Here is a 20086-nt window from a genome sequence, read left to right as displayed (position 1 = left end):
CTACTATTAATCTGAGCGCTAAAATTGCTTCCCTTGCCCCTATACTTTTCCTGAAATCAGATTGGTCTTCTCCTAATACTTCTTCCATTCTCAATTCTTCTGTACAGAATTCTAGTTAGCAGTCTTGTATGAAAAACGTAATATACGATATGATTTCACAGATGATAAGAGTGCATTTACGATAAGATAATTTCCTATATATTGGAATTTTGTTGCCAAATAGTGGCAAAATATGTTAAAATAAATTAGTCTATCTGGTCGAGTCCGCTTTCAAGAATTTATCGTTGCAGAAATGTTTCACTTAATAACTCGAAGCTCGGAGGAGGGTAGCGGCATGCAGTATGATTTATATTTGATAGAATTTCTGATAAAAATTGGAAAATTTTCCTACATTCATTCAGTGATTATACCGATTGAAAATTAAATACAAACCGATTTGAATAGGGATAATAGATTTGTAAAATAAAATAATTTTTTATATGTTAAAAAATATTGTAAAAAATTTCAATATTTATTTATGATTATGAAAAAAAATTTGCATATTACACCGAAAAAAAATATTACGGGATAAATTATATATTAGAATTAATCTTAATATTTTAATTAAAAATTAGATTAATATTAGTCATAAATAATTAATCGGTTCGTATGTGTTAATTTTAAGAGTTTTAACGTCGCTGAATACCTATATAATATCATAACAGCTTTGCTTTTAATACAAAACTATTACGCGTTATATTTTAACTCGCAGCTTAATATGAAAACATATTAATAACAAAACGTATTTTGTTTTCAAGTTATCGTACATAATTCATTGTTTATTGGCTCTCAAAGCGACAACAAGGTTACGCCTAACAGTCGCTTTATGAAAATATAACAATTTTGTAACGTACGAAAAATCCCAAGCCTGACCAGGATTTGAAGCCAGAACCTTGCGTATGCAAGCGGCAGACGTTACCGCTCTACCGCAAGAATCTACAAATGATAATAACATTTAAATTATCCATTCACAATGAATCGGGTAAACCGATTAAATATCAAGGAATATTAAATAAATTTAAAACTAATCGTAAAAATAATTAAAACTTTACCTGGGTTACAAAAGTTCCTTTATTATTTCCTTCCCAAACAGCAGCTGAATATTCTTGTTGGGTGAATCTTGGCATATTATCATTTTGATCGGTTAAATGTACATTAACATCACAGTAACCGTATAACGGTTGATTGCCATCGGCTTGTGCGACCACAACTAAACGGATTTTTGGGTTCGTTTCAAAATCCAAATTACGATCGTTGCGAACACGGATCACACCAGTACTCGGATTTATTTCAAACACCGTATCTTCATTACCGGATCCAAAACTGTACTGTATTCGCTGCCTACGACCGTCACTTCTAACAGCAGATACCTAAACATAGAAAAATATGTATTTTAGGTAAGTAGTAGTAAAAAAAAAAATAAAAATAACAAAATATAATGACATATCATATAAGAACGGTATTTTTATTAGGACAGAGTATGTTTTATGAAAAGCGATCCGAAATAAAACGATAGCCTTACGTTTATTTCGCTTATCGATAACATTTTTTCTATACTAATACGCGAAAACGTGTTGCATCGTTTAACGACAAAAATAAATTATAAAAAAAAGAGACCGTTATAGTTGTTTCATAACTCGACCGACCTTAGAAGAGAGTTGGAAGCGGGCATTACAGATAAAAATATTTTAAACTGCCGTTAACGAATATAAACAAATAGTAAAACTGATTTCTCTCGGTAATACTGACATTACAAAGAAAAAATGGCTTCATATGTATAATCGTCAGTTCAATAGGCAACCCTTACCGTAGAATAGAACGTAGTTGTAGAATTATAACTACGAATTGTAGTCTAGATCGGTATAGACTACAACTAGCAAAATAAAGTATCTTCTAATGATAAATTTATTTAAAAAACTCGGTCGTATCTAGAAAGAAAGTATTTCTGATTTTGTGTAAAACATCGAGAAACAAAATTTTCTTTCTTAAGATTTTAGTACGCATAATACAGTTATATACTTTAAAAGTAATGATAAAAAATCAAAGGCTCATCAAGGTTTGTAGAGTTAAATAATTATACCGTTTAGTTTATTACATTAAACGACAGGAATATACACAAAAATGATATCTTAACTTAAATTATTACAAACTACAAATTAAAATAAAATATCAACGTAAAACTAAACAAATAAAAATTATAGATAATAAGTATTTAAACATAAAGAAAAACGTCTGATTCATTTTTAAAAAAAACTGCGACTGTTTTACGTACTAAAATCATGAGGAACATTCATTTAAGCGACAGTAAAGTTATTTTCTATTTTGATGCGGAAGTAGAATCTACAAAGATGTTTGTTCTATTTCTACTCAGAATATTAAGTAGATTACAAACTTTGAAAAGAAGTGAATCGTTAAGATTCAAAGACCATAAACAAACAGGTTTAAAAAATAACAGCGATTTTCTATAAAAAGTAACAAATATATGTCGGTGAAACCACCGACATCTTCATAAAAGAGATCATTTTAAAAATAAAATTTCCGATACGATTATGAAATTTATCGGCACTACCTACTTGAAAAGAAGATAAACACGGCTGAGGTGGGATTTTTAAGAAGGTCAAAAGATTATATATAGATGTACGATTGTCGATGTTGGAAATAAACTTCATCGGAAAACAAACTTAATCGATCGATTCACTTAGAATTGTCCTTAATAATAAACTTGTATAAATCAAACATCGAAACACAAGATTTCCACGACGGGTGGAAATGTCTAATACCTCATACCTGATGATGAAACCGATACGAATATAAATTTAACAAAAATCTTATTAGATGTAAGAATAAAACAATATATATATATATATATATATATATAATACCTGAATGACTTCCTTTCCGGATTCAGAATTTTCTGGGATGTGTACAGCGTACGATGAATTCTGGAAACGAAGTGTAGGTGAGCCTTCAGGCCAGTCACCGACTCGGATTTCGACAAGCCCTGTAGCACTCTGCGGAGGATTTCCTTTATCGGTCGCCAGCACTTCCAAACGAAAAAGTTTACCGGATTCCATGGCTAAACTAGCAGCGGCTGTTACAACACCGGTATTCGGATTAATCCTAAATTTATTATTCGGCGGTTCGTTTATAAGACTAAAAACGATATCCGCATTAGTTCCTTCATCGTCATCTACGGCAGTAACTCGTACAAGGTGATCGTGACCGGGCTGCGTATAAGCTGGCACTTCAGCGGTAAACGGATATTTAAAAAATACCGGTTTATTGTCGTTAACATCTCCGATAATGATCTGTACGGGAACTTTCTGCGATCTGGCATCATATCTCCCTCCATCTGTAGCTACAACTTGAAATTCATACGTACTTTGCAGTTCTCGATCAAACGTACTGTAAAAAAAGAAAAGATTAAACGGTGATTATTTAATTAAAATTTGAATTTAATTCTAAAGGGGATGCGATGAAATAAGCGTACTTCTTTAATATAAATATCGATATGTAAAAAGTCGATAAAGCGGCTACATGTCATATAAAGATCCTTTTCACATATCAAATAATAATAATTTTGTTTGATGATAAGTTGCTTTTTAGCAACCACATTAAACAAGTTGCGGTGGACGCCGTCTCTGTGATGCACAAACTTAGAAGGATTGCTCGGAAAGACTACGGGCTTTCTGGTCGCCAAATGTACTTAGTGTACCGAGGTGTCTTCGAGAGTATGATCGCATACGCGGCGCCAGTTTGGGCGCATAGGTTGGACAGAAATAGAGCACTGCTTCTAAATTTAAGGAGTGCCCAGCGCAGAGCTTTAATTGTATGCACTGGTATTTTTAAAACAACCTCCTATGACGCTACTACCGTATTGGGAAAGGCTCTCCCAATCGATTTAGTGGTGAAAGTTCGAGCAGCCATGTGGAAGTTGCGAAGAGGTCGGGAAACCGAGGTATTTGGGATACGGTTTCGGGCCGGGCTAGAACCGGAACGGAACGGTTATCACAATGCACCGAATCACGAAATGCGGTGCTATAGGAGAATGTTAAAAATCAGATGGGTGGATAAAGTGACAAATGAAGAGGTATTGCGGCAAATAGATGAAGAAAGAAGCATTTGGAAAAATATAGTTAAAAGAAGAGACAGACTTATAGGCCACATACTAAGGCATCCTGGAATAGTCGCTTTAATATTGGAAGGACAGGTAGAAGGGAAAAATTGTGTAGGCAGGCCACGTTTGGAATATGTAAAACAAATTGTTAGGGATGTAGGATGTAGAGGGTATACTGAAATGAAACGACTAGCACTAGATAGGGAGTCTTGGAGAGCTGCATCAAACCAGTCAAATGACTGAAGACAAAAAAAAAAAAAATAAATCGGGAAGAATTTTTTAAATCGTTTGGTAATCGTTAAAAATGGCAACGGGTAATTCTATATATATTTACGGCTGGTTGTTGATCGTTCTATCCGATGATATATTTAATGCGACGGTTACAATTTAATTTGTATACTTTTGGACTTTGTTTTATCGACGAGTGTTTTGTTAGTTTGCTGTAAATTCTTGTGTATTTGATTTTAAAAGTGAAAACTGTGCTAACAGAAAAGGCATCAAGGTAGGTGTCGATAATTAATCTTTAAAGGCCTTTGGAAAAATTCCGATTTGAAAATAAAATCTGTATAATTTTTAATAATTTAATAATGTAAAACCTCTGAATTATTATTGAATTTTTAAAGTACAATACATTATTCTAAAAGAAATATAAAATCCGCTGCGATAATTAGCCGTTATAAAATGAAAGAACAAGAACGAACGAAAATAAGAAATCTCACGGTTAACTCATCGATGTGTGTCGCGGTGTAAGAAGTTCTTTTAAGGAGAAAAAGAAAATGATCATTCTACCGTCGCATTTGTATCTTTTTTATCGATCCTTGTATTTACCGTAGTTTAAGAGAGTCGATTTGTTTGCGACAATATTGAAACCGTGGTCTGTTTTACCGTTAATCGGTTTCTAAGTTAAGCGCGATCGTTAAATATTTACTAAACGTCGAAAATGTAGTTCCATCTAAAATATAACATTACATCTTGGGGCCGCTTGAAAAAATATCAAAACGGGTTTACCGGAATATACAAAAACGGGACGTTTGTTTGGCGACGATAAATACGATTTATGTGCCCCCACTTTTAATAAAATAATAATTCTTACATCTCTATAGCTTTATTTTTTTAAATTTTCAACGAATGTTATCAGAAAACACACGCTACTCTTGCATCATACAGTGTAATAATTTGACCTTTAAGAATTAACCGTAATACCTTTAAGTTTCTAATAAATTGTCGAACGATCTGAAATTGCTTTAAAATTCAATCAAGACTTTCTTTTATAAAATAGTACATCGCTTTAGATGAATTTTAAATAATTATTATTAGAAAGACTGAAGTATTTTGTGTCGTCATTTAATGCATATTTAAATATGCACTCAAATATTTAACGATGATTGGTTTTTTAATGCGTATCGATTTCAATAACTTATTATTTTACACGGTTGCATCGTTATCATTTAGTAAAATAAAAGCCGTCGAACGAGGACCCGGAAAGTTAACTCCCTTGAAGGTTAAGATATTAAAAATATTCATCATTTCTTCGCCCCCGAGAAGGGTGAAGTCGTGAATTAAAGATATTTATTAAGGAAAAATAGATTAATCCTTTTACTTCGATATTATATTTCTGGATTATTATATTAAACGATTTATAGAAATTCCGAGTTTAAAGGGTTAAAATGTAATAACGTTGAACTTTACTACATTTCTAATTTCTCGGTAACAAATGTAGATATAAACTTGAATCTTGGTGTGTGTAATTTTTCATGTGAATATCTAAAAATCTGATGTGAACACCATGACTTCCTTGTACGCCCATTTAATTACATACACACAATTTTTTTAAAATGAGAAGTACATAAAATTTTATTTCATTAATAACTTCTGATATTTTTTCTTTTTTTTATTGTTATTATTGAATTATTATTTATTGTAAAAATGTTTTACAATCGGAGATTAATAATTATTAATAAATCAATATATTTAAATTAAACAAAAAAAAGTTAAAAAAAGGAGATGAAGTCTGAATCGAACCGATGTGCCTTCCCCTTATAGGATCCAAATATTTTATTAATTAAAATTTCATTCGGCTATAACTCTAAGTACCGTTTATGATATATCGTTGAAAAGCTCTCAATGAGGGCTTAGTACTGCAGTTAAGAAAAAGTCCAAAATCCAAATTGCTTTGGATTTTGGGCTTTTTTGACACTTTTGGTTCGGTTGAACGCAATCAAACGGGAAGGTGCACAACTAGGTGTTACAAAAGTCCTATATCCAAAATTTCAAAATCCTACGGCTAATCGTTTTTGAGTTATGCGAGATACAACCTACGTACGTACAGACGTCACGCCAAAACTAGTCACAAAGGATTCAGGGATGGTCAAAGTGGATATTTCCGTTGAAATCTGTAAATCGAAATTTTTCGCGATCACAATACTTCCTTTACTTCGTACAAAGAAGTAATAAAAATCAATTTCTAGGTTTCATTTTGAAATTTCGAGTCGAATGTGTTGAAATAGATTTTGAATTTCGGTGGTTTTGTTAATTTCGGTTGAAACCTAGCTTTTTTACTTCCTTGTACGAAATAAAGGAAGTATTGTAATCGCGAAAAATTTCGGTAATAAGCCGTCATTGAGAGCTTTTCAACGATATGTCATAAGTGGTACTTAGTTGAATCGGTTCCAGAGTTATAGCCAAATGAAATTTTAATTAATAATTTATTTATATTTATTAATAATTATTAACCTTGTAAAAAAAATTACGATATATTAAAATTAAATAATAACAATAAAAAAAAAAAAAAAATCAGAATTTATTAACGAAATAAAATTTTGTGTTTTTCATTTAAAAAAAAAAATGTGTATATGTAATTTAATAGGCGTACAACGAAGTCATGTGGTGTCCATATAATATTTTTTAATTTCTCGGTAACAAATGTAGATATCAATTTGAATTTTTGTATGCATAATTTCATGCGAATATCTAAAACCGATTTTGAGATTTTCTGAAATTCGACCTTGAAATTTCTACCTTGAAAGGAAGAAAGATAAAATAATTTTGAACAATGTTTGCAAATTTTCCCGATATCCAACTATTCTTAACGAGATATTCAGTAGACTTGGTCGTACAAAAACTCTTCAGTTAAATAATATAAAAATCATTTTCGGTTTTTTAAGGGGTGCAATGGTGTCTACTGCGCGGCGGCTAAATTAACACAGTCATGGCCGCTGTTACTGTGTGCACACGACTGGCTACACCTGCTTCCGGTTACTTGATTAAAAAATAAAAATAAATAAATAATTCACTGCGACGGGAAAAACAAGTAACCATATAGAGCGGGCGAAGTCGCGACGGGATGCTAGTATATGTATAATATTCCATATTGTTTTGAATTGTACAGAAAAAAATGATTGAATCCAAATTGGAAATATTCTTTACATTTTGGATTCTGAAAGCAATAATTTATTAGAAAAAAAATTCTTTGTCAAACGATTGAAGAATAACAGGTTTCAGTGAGCTTCGTTCACCGATCACATCTTTGTTACTTCAGATCCGATTCGAACGGATAACTAATTTAAAAAAAAAAATCTTAATTAGAATAGACTTATTTTTAAGAATTATGCGAACAACCCTTTTGATTTTTAGCAACCGTAGTATTTCCAATGCTATTTTTAATTTGAATGGATACGCCATAATAAATAATTTTTTTTCTTGTCGCACTTAAAATCAGATAAAGTGGAAGATTCTTTGAGAAAGAAATATTAGAGTAGTATTCATGTTGCGAATGTTCAAACTGCAATGCGGTATGCGATGCAAGAGAGTACAAAGTATTACGATCAGACACAGCAAGTATAACATATCATCACTAAAGTCAGCCGTACATAAATAGAAAGGATAAGAAGACGGTTGAAGGGGAGGGATGAAGTAGATATCATCGTATCGTGTCACTCACTGTTCTCTCTGTTGGAATGGAGGTACAGAGATCTCTTGCTTGTTGCTTCGCTCGGTTAGATCAAGGTCGGATATGAATAGGACGAGACTCTGATCATACGCAAGATCTTCAAAAGGCGCTGCTGTTTGTTCTTCATACGTAACGTACATGCGATAATAATAGAAAAAGGAACGAATACAAGAAGAAAAAACGGAAAAAGGAAAAAAGAAAGAGGGGGAAAAAGGGTTGGTGTTGTGGACCGCAGACTGTGATGATGAATCCCTTGTGGCCGGTGGTTAACAGACAAAGGCGCGTTTTGTTCGGAACAGGAAGGAGACGTGTTTTGATTGTTCGTGAAGACGGGACAAAAGTCTAGGGAGAGAGGGAAGCGGTAAAGGCAGCGGCTATGTTGTCGGATCATTTAAATCGTCAGGACTGAGACGACGATTATCTGGCGAGCCGATCTTTCGTGCGGTTACGTTGTAACATCAAAGAGGGCACGGGTGACATATTAAAAAGAGATTAGCGGCGATCCAAACCGACCCGGGTTCGTATCCCATCGGGCCATTCGTTAACCGTTGCCTGTTTTGACATCATTGTCCGCGCGAGGCAGGACAATGCGTACTATTGTGCCCCCTACCAGATACGGTATAACGAGCCGGCTGTCTAAAAATGAATCCTCAGATAGCACCGTTCTGCTGTCAGTAATTGTCGCATAAATATATCGCAGCGATATTTATTTACTGCGGTTCCCCCGCAACCTCTTGTAATATGACTACGGCTACAGACTCGAGAGACCGTAAGACTATCCTTTTCTCGACTTAACCTTCGTTGCAGACGACCTGCTTCATTGAATTTGCATTTCGTACATTCTAAATGCAGCTAACAATAACGTATCGCTTATACGAACAAAAATCTGATAGCGAACTTATATCGTACAAAGATTTCTTTTAAGACGATTATAAATACCGCATTCGAATAAATTAACCGAAAGAAACGTTGAAATATCTTACGGCTCCAATTATTCTGGCGATTAATAATAAATCTAAATTACGAATAATAAATACCTTATATCGAAAATATAGCGGATAAATTATTTAAAAGACACGCCGATAAAATACATACGTATGTCCCGTCCGTTAACGATCCATAACCTTATGCGATCTCACACGGCTCAAAATTATTACAAAAATAGTATAAATACGTACTCACGAGATTTACAAGTACCTCGTGCCAGGCTTATTACGGAGTAGATATGTCCCGTCGCTTTCTTTACCAAGCCCCAATATACTGTCGCGTATCAGCATGCCAAACTCGTTAAAATTTAGGTTATGTTTAGCCCTAAAAGCGATTCAGTACACAAAAATTAGCATTAAAATTAACATCATTACTCTCATAGAAAACAAGTCAAAAAGTGCGATGTGTATTTCACGCGCTTTACACTCGACACAGTCATACGAAAGACCGGGGTAGATAATATAAAATAAATTAACGTAAGGGAATAATGTATTATTATACACACACATCGTGTCTATACTCGGTTGATAAAAATAATTTGTGCGTCGAATAATATTTATAAATTAATAATAAATACTCTATTAATAAAAATAAAAAATAAAAAATGGAACGGATTATTATAAAGCTGTGATTTATATTAACACAGAATTACCTTTAATTTCTTAATTCAGAAATTCTGAATAGATAAATCAACAAAGAAATGATCGCGTAGATAGAATTCCCAATAACGTAAATACTAATATTTCTGTTGCCTACAAAGCGAAATTTTTGGGTATTTTATTACACGACAAATTCTCTTGGGATGATCGAATTGATTTCGTTTTGTAATAAAAATCAAGCCCAACTGTTTTGCTTTAAAGCGCCTTAACAAAGGCTAAGTTTGTCATCATTTATTACGCCTACATTTATTCCCGTATAAAATGTAATGTCATTTCTTGGGGAACTTAGAAAACATCAGAACGAGTTTTTAAGATGAAAAAATGGGGTCTCAGATCGTTACCTGGCACCCAGAATTATGAATCGTGTCGACTTAAATTTAGGAAATTAAATACGTTAATAAATTATACGTTTCCGTTTATACGTATGAACGCACAATATTTGCCAATAGGAAGGTTACTTATTCTTAAAAAATAACAATATCCACTTTTATCAAGGCAGGGCTAAATGTTTAGCGAGCCGAAACTCGCAAACGAACCGTTTTCTGATCTATGCTTGTTTTTTATTTTTTTATTTTTGGCTATAGAATCATCTCCCGAGAGATTGCCGTGCGATTTGAAATCACTCTGTACGTAAGCAAAATATTTAAGAAAAAAATTGAAATCGCTTTAGAAAGAAAGTTTTTTGTCTCTGAAGAAGAACTCATACGCGTAGATCATTACATATATCTTAGCCCACGGATATCGATTGAGGGTGATACGATCAAACAATCAAAGAAGTCGAACGACAAGTTAAGCTCGGGTGGCAGGCGTTCGGGTGACAACACCGTTCTTACCCGTGGAAGTAAAACTTGGACGTTAACCGTTCAATCGCTATAGAAGTTGCGAGTAGCACAAAGAAATACAGAACGATGCTCGGAGTCGCCGTACGGGATAGTAAGACCTGTAAATGGATCAGAGAACAGACAAAAGTAAACGATATCATCGTAAAAGTTAAAGATTTAAAATGGCGGTGGACAGGCAATGCAGCAACAAGAACCGATGGCAGATGGACTTTAGTACTCGAATGGATACCGTTAGGTGTTAAACGCCCACGAGAAAGATCAAAGGCTCCTTGGATTGACGATATTATTAAGTACGCTAGACCGTAATAGTTGGAAACGTACTGAAGAGACCTTCATCCTGCAGCGGATCGATAAATGCTGAAATGATAATGCATATACATAAAATATTATTTTTTTTTTAAAACCGTTAAAATATTAAACAGCTAAATGAAACTTACCCTGCTGTAGTAATTACTCCTGTCTTATTGTCGATGCGGAATAACCACTGGCTTTCATTAGCAAGCGAATAAATAATTTTAGCGTTAACACCGAGATCGGCATCAGAAGCTCGTACGGTAAGAACAGTTGAATCGATCGGTGTATTTTCGGGTATGGTCGCAGCATAACGCGGTTTAGAAAAACGTGGGTCGTTATCGTTTTGATCGTCAACAGTAACTGTAACATTACAAGTTCCTGAGAGACCGCCGTGATCCTGAGCTGAAACGACTAGATGGTACCTCGGCTGAGTCTCTCTATCCAACGGACGGGCGCTAAGCTCTCCAGTGTGTAAATCTATACTGAATTTATTACCGACGTTACCCGCTGAAAAAAAAGTAATAACCAAATATTATAAGTCAATTAATTAAGATATTTTAAATAATATTCATAACACACACACACACACACACACACACAGACACACACACACACACACACACACACACAGAGAGAGAGAGAGAGAGAGAGAGAGAGAGAGAGAGAGAGAGAGAGAGAGAGAGAGAGAGAGAGAGAGAGAGAGAGAGAGAGAGAGTGACTGGCAGACAGAACATTTTTTTTCAATACGTTAAAACAAACCAAAAAATCACCTAAAGTTTAATTCTGACAATCTGCGATTTAAGATGTTCATTTCTCATAGAGAAAAAGTACAAAATAATAATAATAATAATAATAATAATAAATTAATAAAATAAACTTACCAATAATGCTATAAGTAACTTCTCCATTTGGTCCAGAATCTCGATCGATAGCAGTAAGTGTATGTACAACAGCAAGATCGCTATTTTCAGGAACTAAAAGAGGATAACAAGCACCAGGACGGAATTCTGGCGCGTGATCATTAACATCAGTTACACGAACCGATAAAGTAGTAGAATCATATTGTCCGCTAGAAACATCTACTACGTAAACAGGTACTAGATAACGAGCACATTTTTCTCTGTCCAAAGGCGCAGCTAAAGATAATGCTCCTCTTTCAGGATCGACGGTAAAACGATCCTCGGCTACACCAGCCGGTATCTGATAACTTAAATTTCCACCGACACCTGTAAAAGAAATAATCATTAATTTAAAAAAAGTAAAGATAAAAAGTTTCTAACATTAGTCGGAGACGTACAAACTCAGAAAACTGAAAACCGTTTAAGATGGGAAGGAGGAAATTGTGGAAAAATTTGAGAGAGAGAGAGAGAGAGAGAGAGAGAGAGAGAGAGAGAGAGGGAGTTGATGAAGAACAAACAAGAAATTTATAAGAAATATAACAGTTAAAAGAAACAGATAAGTCGGGGAATACTTTCCGATACATGCCCTAGAAAAAGTAAAATAAAAGGATGCTCTGGTTAAAAGCAAAATAGAGAAAGGATACGGGTAATTTTAATCGGTGTTAAATACAAAGGGGAGGTGATGTGCAGAAAGATGAAGAATTCCTTGTGAAACTCTTTAATGGTAAAAAGTAAAGATTTTGAAATAAAACAAAAAGATTTTCACCAAATATTTTAAGTTCTTTCTGAATTGTGAATTATTTTTAATACTCGGTATCTTCGCGTAAACTGTGATGTTTTTTCGTGCGGTTATACGTTAAATAATTAATATGGGCTTTAATCCTTTAATCGTAAGTATTTTTTTTTTAATATTATATGAACATTTTACGATGTCGCTTCGATCAAGGTTTAATCAGGGTTCCCCCTTTGTTCATCCAGGAAAATACTGGAAGTAGATTCTTTTTTTATCCGCGGAATAAAATATCTACCGATTCCTGATTTAATTTATACGATGTTACGATGCACCGATCGGAATAAAAGGTGTATTATTTATTTATCAAAAAGAACAAAACGGCTATTTATTTGTACATATGCTACAGAAAATGCTAACGAAGAAATAGATCAGTGACGAAATTATATTAGAAAAGATGCAAATTGTTTATCTTAGAAAATATGATATCGTAAACAACATTTGGTAAACAAGAGATAAATAATAAAAATTAAATAACACGACTGCCAAAAAAAAAATACATCAATGACAAACACTGTTCTTTAATATAGGATAATTAAAGAGCGTGCGACTGCCAATGTTTTATATAGTATAATCTTGTTTTCAAATTTTAAAAATTTATTTACGTTTATAATATATATATATATATAGCCTTGGACACTCCTATCGGTTCAGCCGTTGAGTTGCTAGAATGGAACAAAGATCATACATACGTACATACACCCTAAATACATTACATTCTTTTGGGCAGTCGTGTAATAAATTATTGTAATATAAACCGCAATGAATATTTCTTAAAAGTAAATTAAAACTATATTAATTTTCCAAAGTTTAATGTACTAAAAACAGCTTTTTTAATTTTTATAAATACATAAGAATTTTTGCTAAGTTTATTATTAATAAAAGTTGATTCTTTTTTGTTTTTCATAGACTTTATTAAATTCAATTTTCTCAAAATAAAATTTTTTACACGTTTTGATAATAAAATTTACACATTTATTAGTCGCTTAAAAAAGTTATTGTACTTCAAACCTAAAAGAATATTTTTCGACACCGAAGTTTTCTGTTTTACGTTGGATATCATGAAAACCACGGGAAATACAGTTCCGAGACCTATTTTATTCAATTTTTCAGGTCAAAAACATTAGAAACCATCAAGCTTACCCACGATATACTAAAATTTCACCGGGGAACTGAAATCAGGGGGAAATGTTTCCCAAGCAACTCGATAACAAAGCTTTTTCGGACGTATTTTTGTATGAACCTTTTCCCTTTCGCGCTCTAGAATCGGTTTCCAGATTATTTTCCTTTCCTTTTGAATCACCTTCATATATATATACACGACACATACATATTTTCCAAGCCTATGACGTTCACGGTAACGTAAGGTTTCCGATGGGAGGTCGTAAACTAAATCGGTTCAGCCGTTGAACAACTACAGTGGAACAAACAAACACGCATACATACACCCTAAATATATTACACTCCTTTTTGGGCGGTCTTGTAATAAGAGGGATTTGAAGTATAAAATGTTTTTCAAAAAAAAATTCCACTCGCATAATTTTCAAGGGTGTTGTAAAGAAATTCTCGACCCTTATGCTTATAAAAATGATTTAAGTTTACATTTTTAAACAAAATCACTGACGACCGAACCGAGTCGATAGTAATAAAAAAAAGAGAAGAAAGGTATTAAATTCAATTGAAATCTGTTCAAATATAGAAAAAATCATTAAAGCATGAAGGACGCAGGTGAAATGTGATTTTTACAAAAAAAAGCATCGTTTAGAGAAGAATTAGAACAAGTAGTAATTACAAAATTAACTTTTTGAAATCTACGAAAGAGTATTTTACCGGGGTCCAGTAGCATTACCTCATTAGAACAGTTAATTATTTTATTATAACTTACTCAATATATTTTCCTAAGAAAGTACGTGTAAATAATGTAATAAAATCGTATATTTTACGTACTTTTAACAACAGAGCTATAATGTTTTTTATAAGCAATATTAATAATATAATAATTTTAAAATACATGAACTGCGTAATATTAAGCAATAATTTCAAAATATTTTTACCCTACATTGTTTATAATAATAACTATAGAGATTATTTAAAATAATATTAAATACCTGTTAAAAAGCAAAGAATGCATTGTTACAAACATTTACAATTTACTTATATATTTTATTACCTTGTAGAATCAAATAACTTTTAATATTTATATATATATATATATATTTTTTTTTTATAAATTAAAAGAAAAAAAAATCACGTTTATTATATATTATATAAATATAATGGACTTATATTTCATAAAATCATCTTAAAATATAATAATAAAAAATATAAATAAAAAGTTGTAATGCAACGTAAATTTCATAATGTGTATACTTTCATTTAAAATTAATTTTTATGAAGGATAAGCATAAAAATGAAATAAAATAACTTTATATACATTATTTAATAGACTTAGATAATAAATAAATACTTATAAATACCACCTGTTAAATAATATATAATATATATATATATATATATATATATATATATATATATATATATATATAAAAATATTTATTCACGAACCAAAGAAACGTGTTCATGTATTTCTTTTTTTTTTCATAATTTTTTAAACGGTAACTAGAAAAAAATATATATAACTTAAATATATTTATAAAGAATCGATTGTATATTGAATTTTGCAATCTCAAATAATTCACAAATAGGTAGGTAACGTAATATTTAAAGATATTGCAACCGCACTTGCGATAACAGCGGGAGAATTCAAGCTTATATCTTATACAGGCGTACGTATGTACTCATACTCGTAGTATGTAACTTATACAAAGAAACGTAACGTGGCCGGCTCAGCTAAACAGAGACTGACCCACCCACATTAGTCCTCCCTTATCCATTGTTTTGTAATATATTATTGATCAGTCATGGGAAATGACCTAAGGTGAACGGTTAAAACTTTCATTATTATTATTATTATTATTATTTTATATATATGTATATACTTATTTATTGATTATATAGCTAGTTTTCAGAAATAAAAGATTACAAAATTTATAATTTTTTAAATACATAATGAATATATTACTCGTTTACTTTAATTAATTAAAAAAATTGCACCTAAATAATTAGAAAATAATAATGAAAATGAAGGATGCGTAAAATAAACTGATCCAGGAAAAAGAGTAAGGGAAAGCGATCGGTCTGTCTTTATCTGGTTCGAAACGTTATTAAAAGCGTTCTAGAAAAAAATGAAGATGATATTATTACCGTTACGTTTGAACTGTACTTCAATACGAAAGTAAAAGGCGGATATTAAGGAAAAAGGATAAAAAAAGATAAAACCGTTTGAAATACGGACGAGAAAAGATTGAAAATATTAAATAAACGAGAGGGTGATGAGAAGAAAGAAAATGAAAACAGAAGCTTTTGAAAAACAAATTAAAAGAAGAAAAATTAGCTGAACGGGACATTCCATAAGAAGAGAAAAATCTATTAAAATAACGCTAAGGACGTAAAGAAAGAAAACTGAAATGAATAAAATTATAGTCGATATTTCCTATCTAATCGATTTCAATCTTTTGGCGATTTTCTATCTTTTAGACGATATTTTAGTTTCCAGTTAAAATTATGGATTTTCTAGAAACTCATTATAAATTTATAAATAAATTTAAAATGTAGGACAAATCATATTTACTACATTAGCTTTAATCTTGTTGAAATTTATAAGCGAGTCCTCTTTTTTTGCATAGGAATTTGTGCGGAGGTTTGAATTCCGGTCAGGCATAAATTTTTTCATACGCTATCAATTCCCAATGACTGTAGCTGTTGATACCCGCTCTTTAATAACAAAAGAAAAAGAAGAAAAACAATTTGTTTGACCAAATTCAGCAGTACGATAAGAGCAAAGAGAAATAGGGTATATTTTCATTTTATTAAATTTGTGAATCTGTTTCTTGATTTTTTAAATAAATCAGGAGGACATTCAGTAATTAAATAGTAGGACAAAATTGTCGTTGTTGCGATCAACGCTTGTTTTGTTAATGTAAGGATAGTATTTTTTGTGTTTAAAGACTCAATCGAGTAACGATTTGAACGCATAGTCTAATCGAAGTTAGATACAGGAAGAGTTTTTGTGTGAAATCTTCGGTGTTATAGGAAGGCGCGGGAATCGCGTTTCCGCGAATCTGCTAATTTGATAGTTGAGGGCTATAAATTACGGTAAGCGATCGAAATCGGAAGAGGGCGTAGAAGGCGGTAGCAGGTTGTGTAAATACACCGACGGAAATGTCTGCCGAGGTATTTGCATCGGTGGTCAAACCGATGTCTACGTTGTGTTACCACGTTTAGAGGGTCTAAAATACGACCTCCTGTAAAGTCCATCAGGGTTAGGAACAAGGGGGGGGGGGCACTGGGATAGCCACAAGGCGGGTGTCTTCCGCTGTATACGATGAGATTATTTCTCTTTATTGTAATTCAGAAGAGTGAAAAATAAAATTAAGAAAAAAGCGTAAGATTTTAAACAGTCTTTTGGGATATAGCAACAACGTTTCGTAATAAAAGATTCCTTAACTATTAAAAGCGGTAACGAAATATATTTAGGAAAATGCGTATATAAAATTATTATTAAGATGAAGTATTGAAGTTTTATATCAGAGTCAAAACGTTTTCTGCAAGGGATAATATTTTAAGTAAAATAATTACTAAATTTAAAAATCATTCTTAAAAAATTGTACTTTTTTCGGAGTCGAAAAGAATATTTCTTTTTGTTATGAAAGAGCGGGCATCAACTTCTACGGTCATTAGGTCGGTGGAAATCGATAGCGTATGAAAAGATGTCATACCTGGCTGGGATTTAAACCCGGAACCTTTGCAAGAAATGCCGAGACGCTCCCTATTCAGCCGTGGAAGTCGGAAAGTGTAATTTTAGAAATATATAGAACTAAAAGTAATTAAATCTTACGGTTATAAAACACAAATTGTGTTTTTCTTTTTAGTTGTACATGAAACAGGATAAATTCAAAAACCTTATAAATAATAAAGGTAAAGTCTAAACGCAATAAGATGCGACCGTTCTCCTTAAAGCGCGACTTTCGGCTACATCGAGTTGTATTCCTACATCCGGCTAAAAAAATAAGGGAGAAGATGAATCAGAATAGAAACAGTAATAATAAGTTAGCGACATAGCGAGAAAGAAATTCAGTGTTTCTGATGCACCAAAAGGAACGTTCCAATTTTATGTAAACCCCAGTTTACGATAAGATCCTGGCGGCGAGATGAAACGGTAGAAATTGTGGTTTGTGAACCTTCTCCGAGACGGGTATCCCTTCTGTATTTTGCACTTGCTTCTGAATTAATAATAATTGCCGGTCGGCATTGTGCGGCCGACTCTCTTGACTCTACAAGTGCTATTTACACAAACCCCGGCGGACACAATGGGACTATGGATCACCACCACCTCTCCTCTTTATCGTTTACACCCACTGTTACCACAACACTACCTCCTCGTGACCGACGCATTCGCGTGAAAATAATAATGTTTTACGTGATCGTTTATCTGCCCGGCACCGCGAGCGTGCCTGATCGAAGAGGAACTTATGTTGGTATTCTATTTGCAACAATCGTATTTCGTCTGCATAGTTAACATCAAGAGAAAAAAATACATAGTTATAACCTAAAGTATTATAAACAAGGAGAAAGGTAGTAATACTAAGACCAATGATTATATAAATTTTACGGATAAAATAAACGATTACAAATATAACTCCATTATATTTAAACCTATCTGTTTATTTCTCTAGATATTAAAACATTAATAACACCTGTTTTAGCCGATGCATTTCTAGAAAAGTAAAAAAAGAAAATTCTTCAAAATTGTTTTATTTTTTTAGAGTTAAAAACAATTCTTTGTAAAAACGCGTTACATCATTAAATAACTGATTAAAATATTTTCTAATGTTTATTTTTAATTTTTAATCAACTAAAAGTAATTAGTTTATTATTAAAAATAGCTTAAAATATGTACATTGTACAATTTTTTTTTTTTAAATCACCTACATCATTTTTTATCTACTTAATTGAGATCAAAGTCTAGTTAATAGTTTTCTTTTTCCAGGTAAGCTATGTAAGATTTTTTTTTTGTCTTCAGTCATTTGACCGGTTTGATGCAGCTCTCCAAGATTCCCTATCTAGTGCTAGTGTTTCATTTCAGTATACCCTCTACATCCTACATCCCTAACAATTTGTTTTACATATTCCAAACGTTGCCTGCCTACACAAATTTTTCTTTCTACCTGTCCTTCCAATATTAAAGCGACTATTCCAGGATGCCTTGGTATGTGGCCTATAAGTCTGTCTCTTATTTTAACTATATTTTTCCAAATGCTTCTTTCTTCATCTATTTGCCGCAATACCTCTTCATTTGTCGCTTTATCCACCCATCTAATTTTTAACATTCTCCTATAGCACCGCATTTCAAAAGCTTCTAATCTTTTCTTCTCAGATACTCCGATCGTCCAAGTTTCACTTCCATATAAAGCGACGCTCCAAACATATACTTTCAAAAATCTTTTCCTGACATTTAAATTAATTTTTGACGTAAACAAATTATATTTCTTACTGAAGGCTCGTTTCGCTTGTGCTATTCGGCATTTTATATCGCTCCTGCTTCGTCCATCTTTAGTAATTTTACTTCCCAAATAACAAAATTCTTCTACCTCCATAATCTTTTCTCCTCCTATTTTCACATTCAGCGGTCCATCTTTGTTATTTCTACTACATTTCATTACTTTTGTTTTGTTCTTGTTTATTTTCACGCGATAGTTCTTGCGTAGGACTTCATCTATGCCGATCATTGTTTCTTCTAAATCCTTTTTACTCTCGGCTAGAATTACTATATCGTCGGCAAATCGTAGCATCTTTATCTTTTCACCTTGTACTGTTACTCCGAATCTAAATTGTTCTTTAACATCATTAACTGCTAGTTCCATGTAAAGATTGAAAAGTAACGGAGATAGGGAACATCCTTGTCGGACTCGCTTTCTTATTAGGGCTTCTTTCTTATGTTCTTCAATTGTTATTGTTGCTGTTTGGTTCCTGTACATGTTAGTAATTGTTCTTCTATCTCTGTATTTGAACCCTAATTTTTTTTAAATGCTGAACATTTTATTCCAGTCTACGTTATCGAAAGCCTTTTCTAGGTCTATAAACGCCAAGTATGTCGGTTTGTTTTTCTTTAATCTTCCTTCTACTATTAATCTGAGGCCTAAAATTGCTTCCCTTGTCCCTATACTATTCCTGAAACCAAATTGGTCTTCTCCTAACACTTCTTCCACTCTCCTCTCAATTCTTCTGTATAAAATTCTAGTTAAGATTTTTGATGCATGACTAGTTAAACTAATTGTTCTGTATTCTTCACATTTATCTGCCCCTGCTTTCTTTGGTATCATAACTATAACACTTTTTTTGAAGTCTGATGGGAATTCCCCATTTTCATAAATATTACACACCTTACTTT

General features: G+C 32.5%; 1 protein-coding gene across 1 annotated transcript in view; it reads right to left on the bottom strand.

Moving 5' to 3' along the window:
• The window catches only part of ds (dachsous cadherin-related 1), a 222397-nt gene that overhangs the window by 14188 nt on the left and 188123 nt on the right, over nt 1-20086 (bottom strand). Inside the window, exons 11-14 of the mRNA XM_075369073.1 lie at nt 11769-12113; nt 11031-11394; nt 2922-3444; nt 1092-1409 (exon numbers count right to left, since the gene is read on the bottom strand). Coding sequence (XP_075225188.1) covers nt 1092-1409; nt 2922-3444; nt 11031-11394; nt 11769-12113 — 1550 coding nt within the window. The remainder of the gene's footprint in view (nt 1-1091; nt 1410-2921; nt 3445-11030; nt 11395-11768; nt 12114-20086) is intronic.

This window comes from Lycorma delicatula, chromosome 6 (genome assembly GCF_047948215.1).
Source record: "Lycorma delicatula isolate Av1 chromosome 6, ASM4794821v1, whole genome shotgun sequence".
Lineage (NCBI taxonomy): Eukaryota > Metazoa > Arthropoda > Insecta > Hemiptera > Fulgoridae > Lycorma > Lycorma delicatula.
This window is presented reverse-complemented; position numbering and strand designations above follow the sequence as displayed.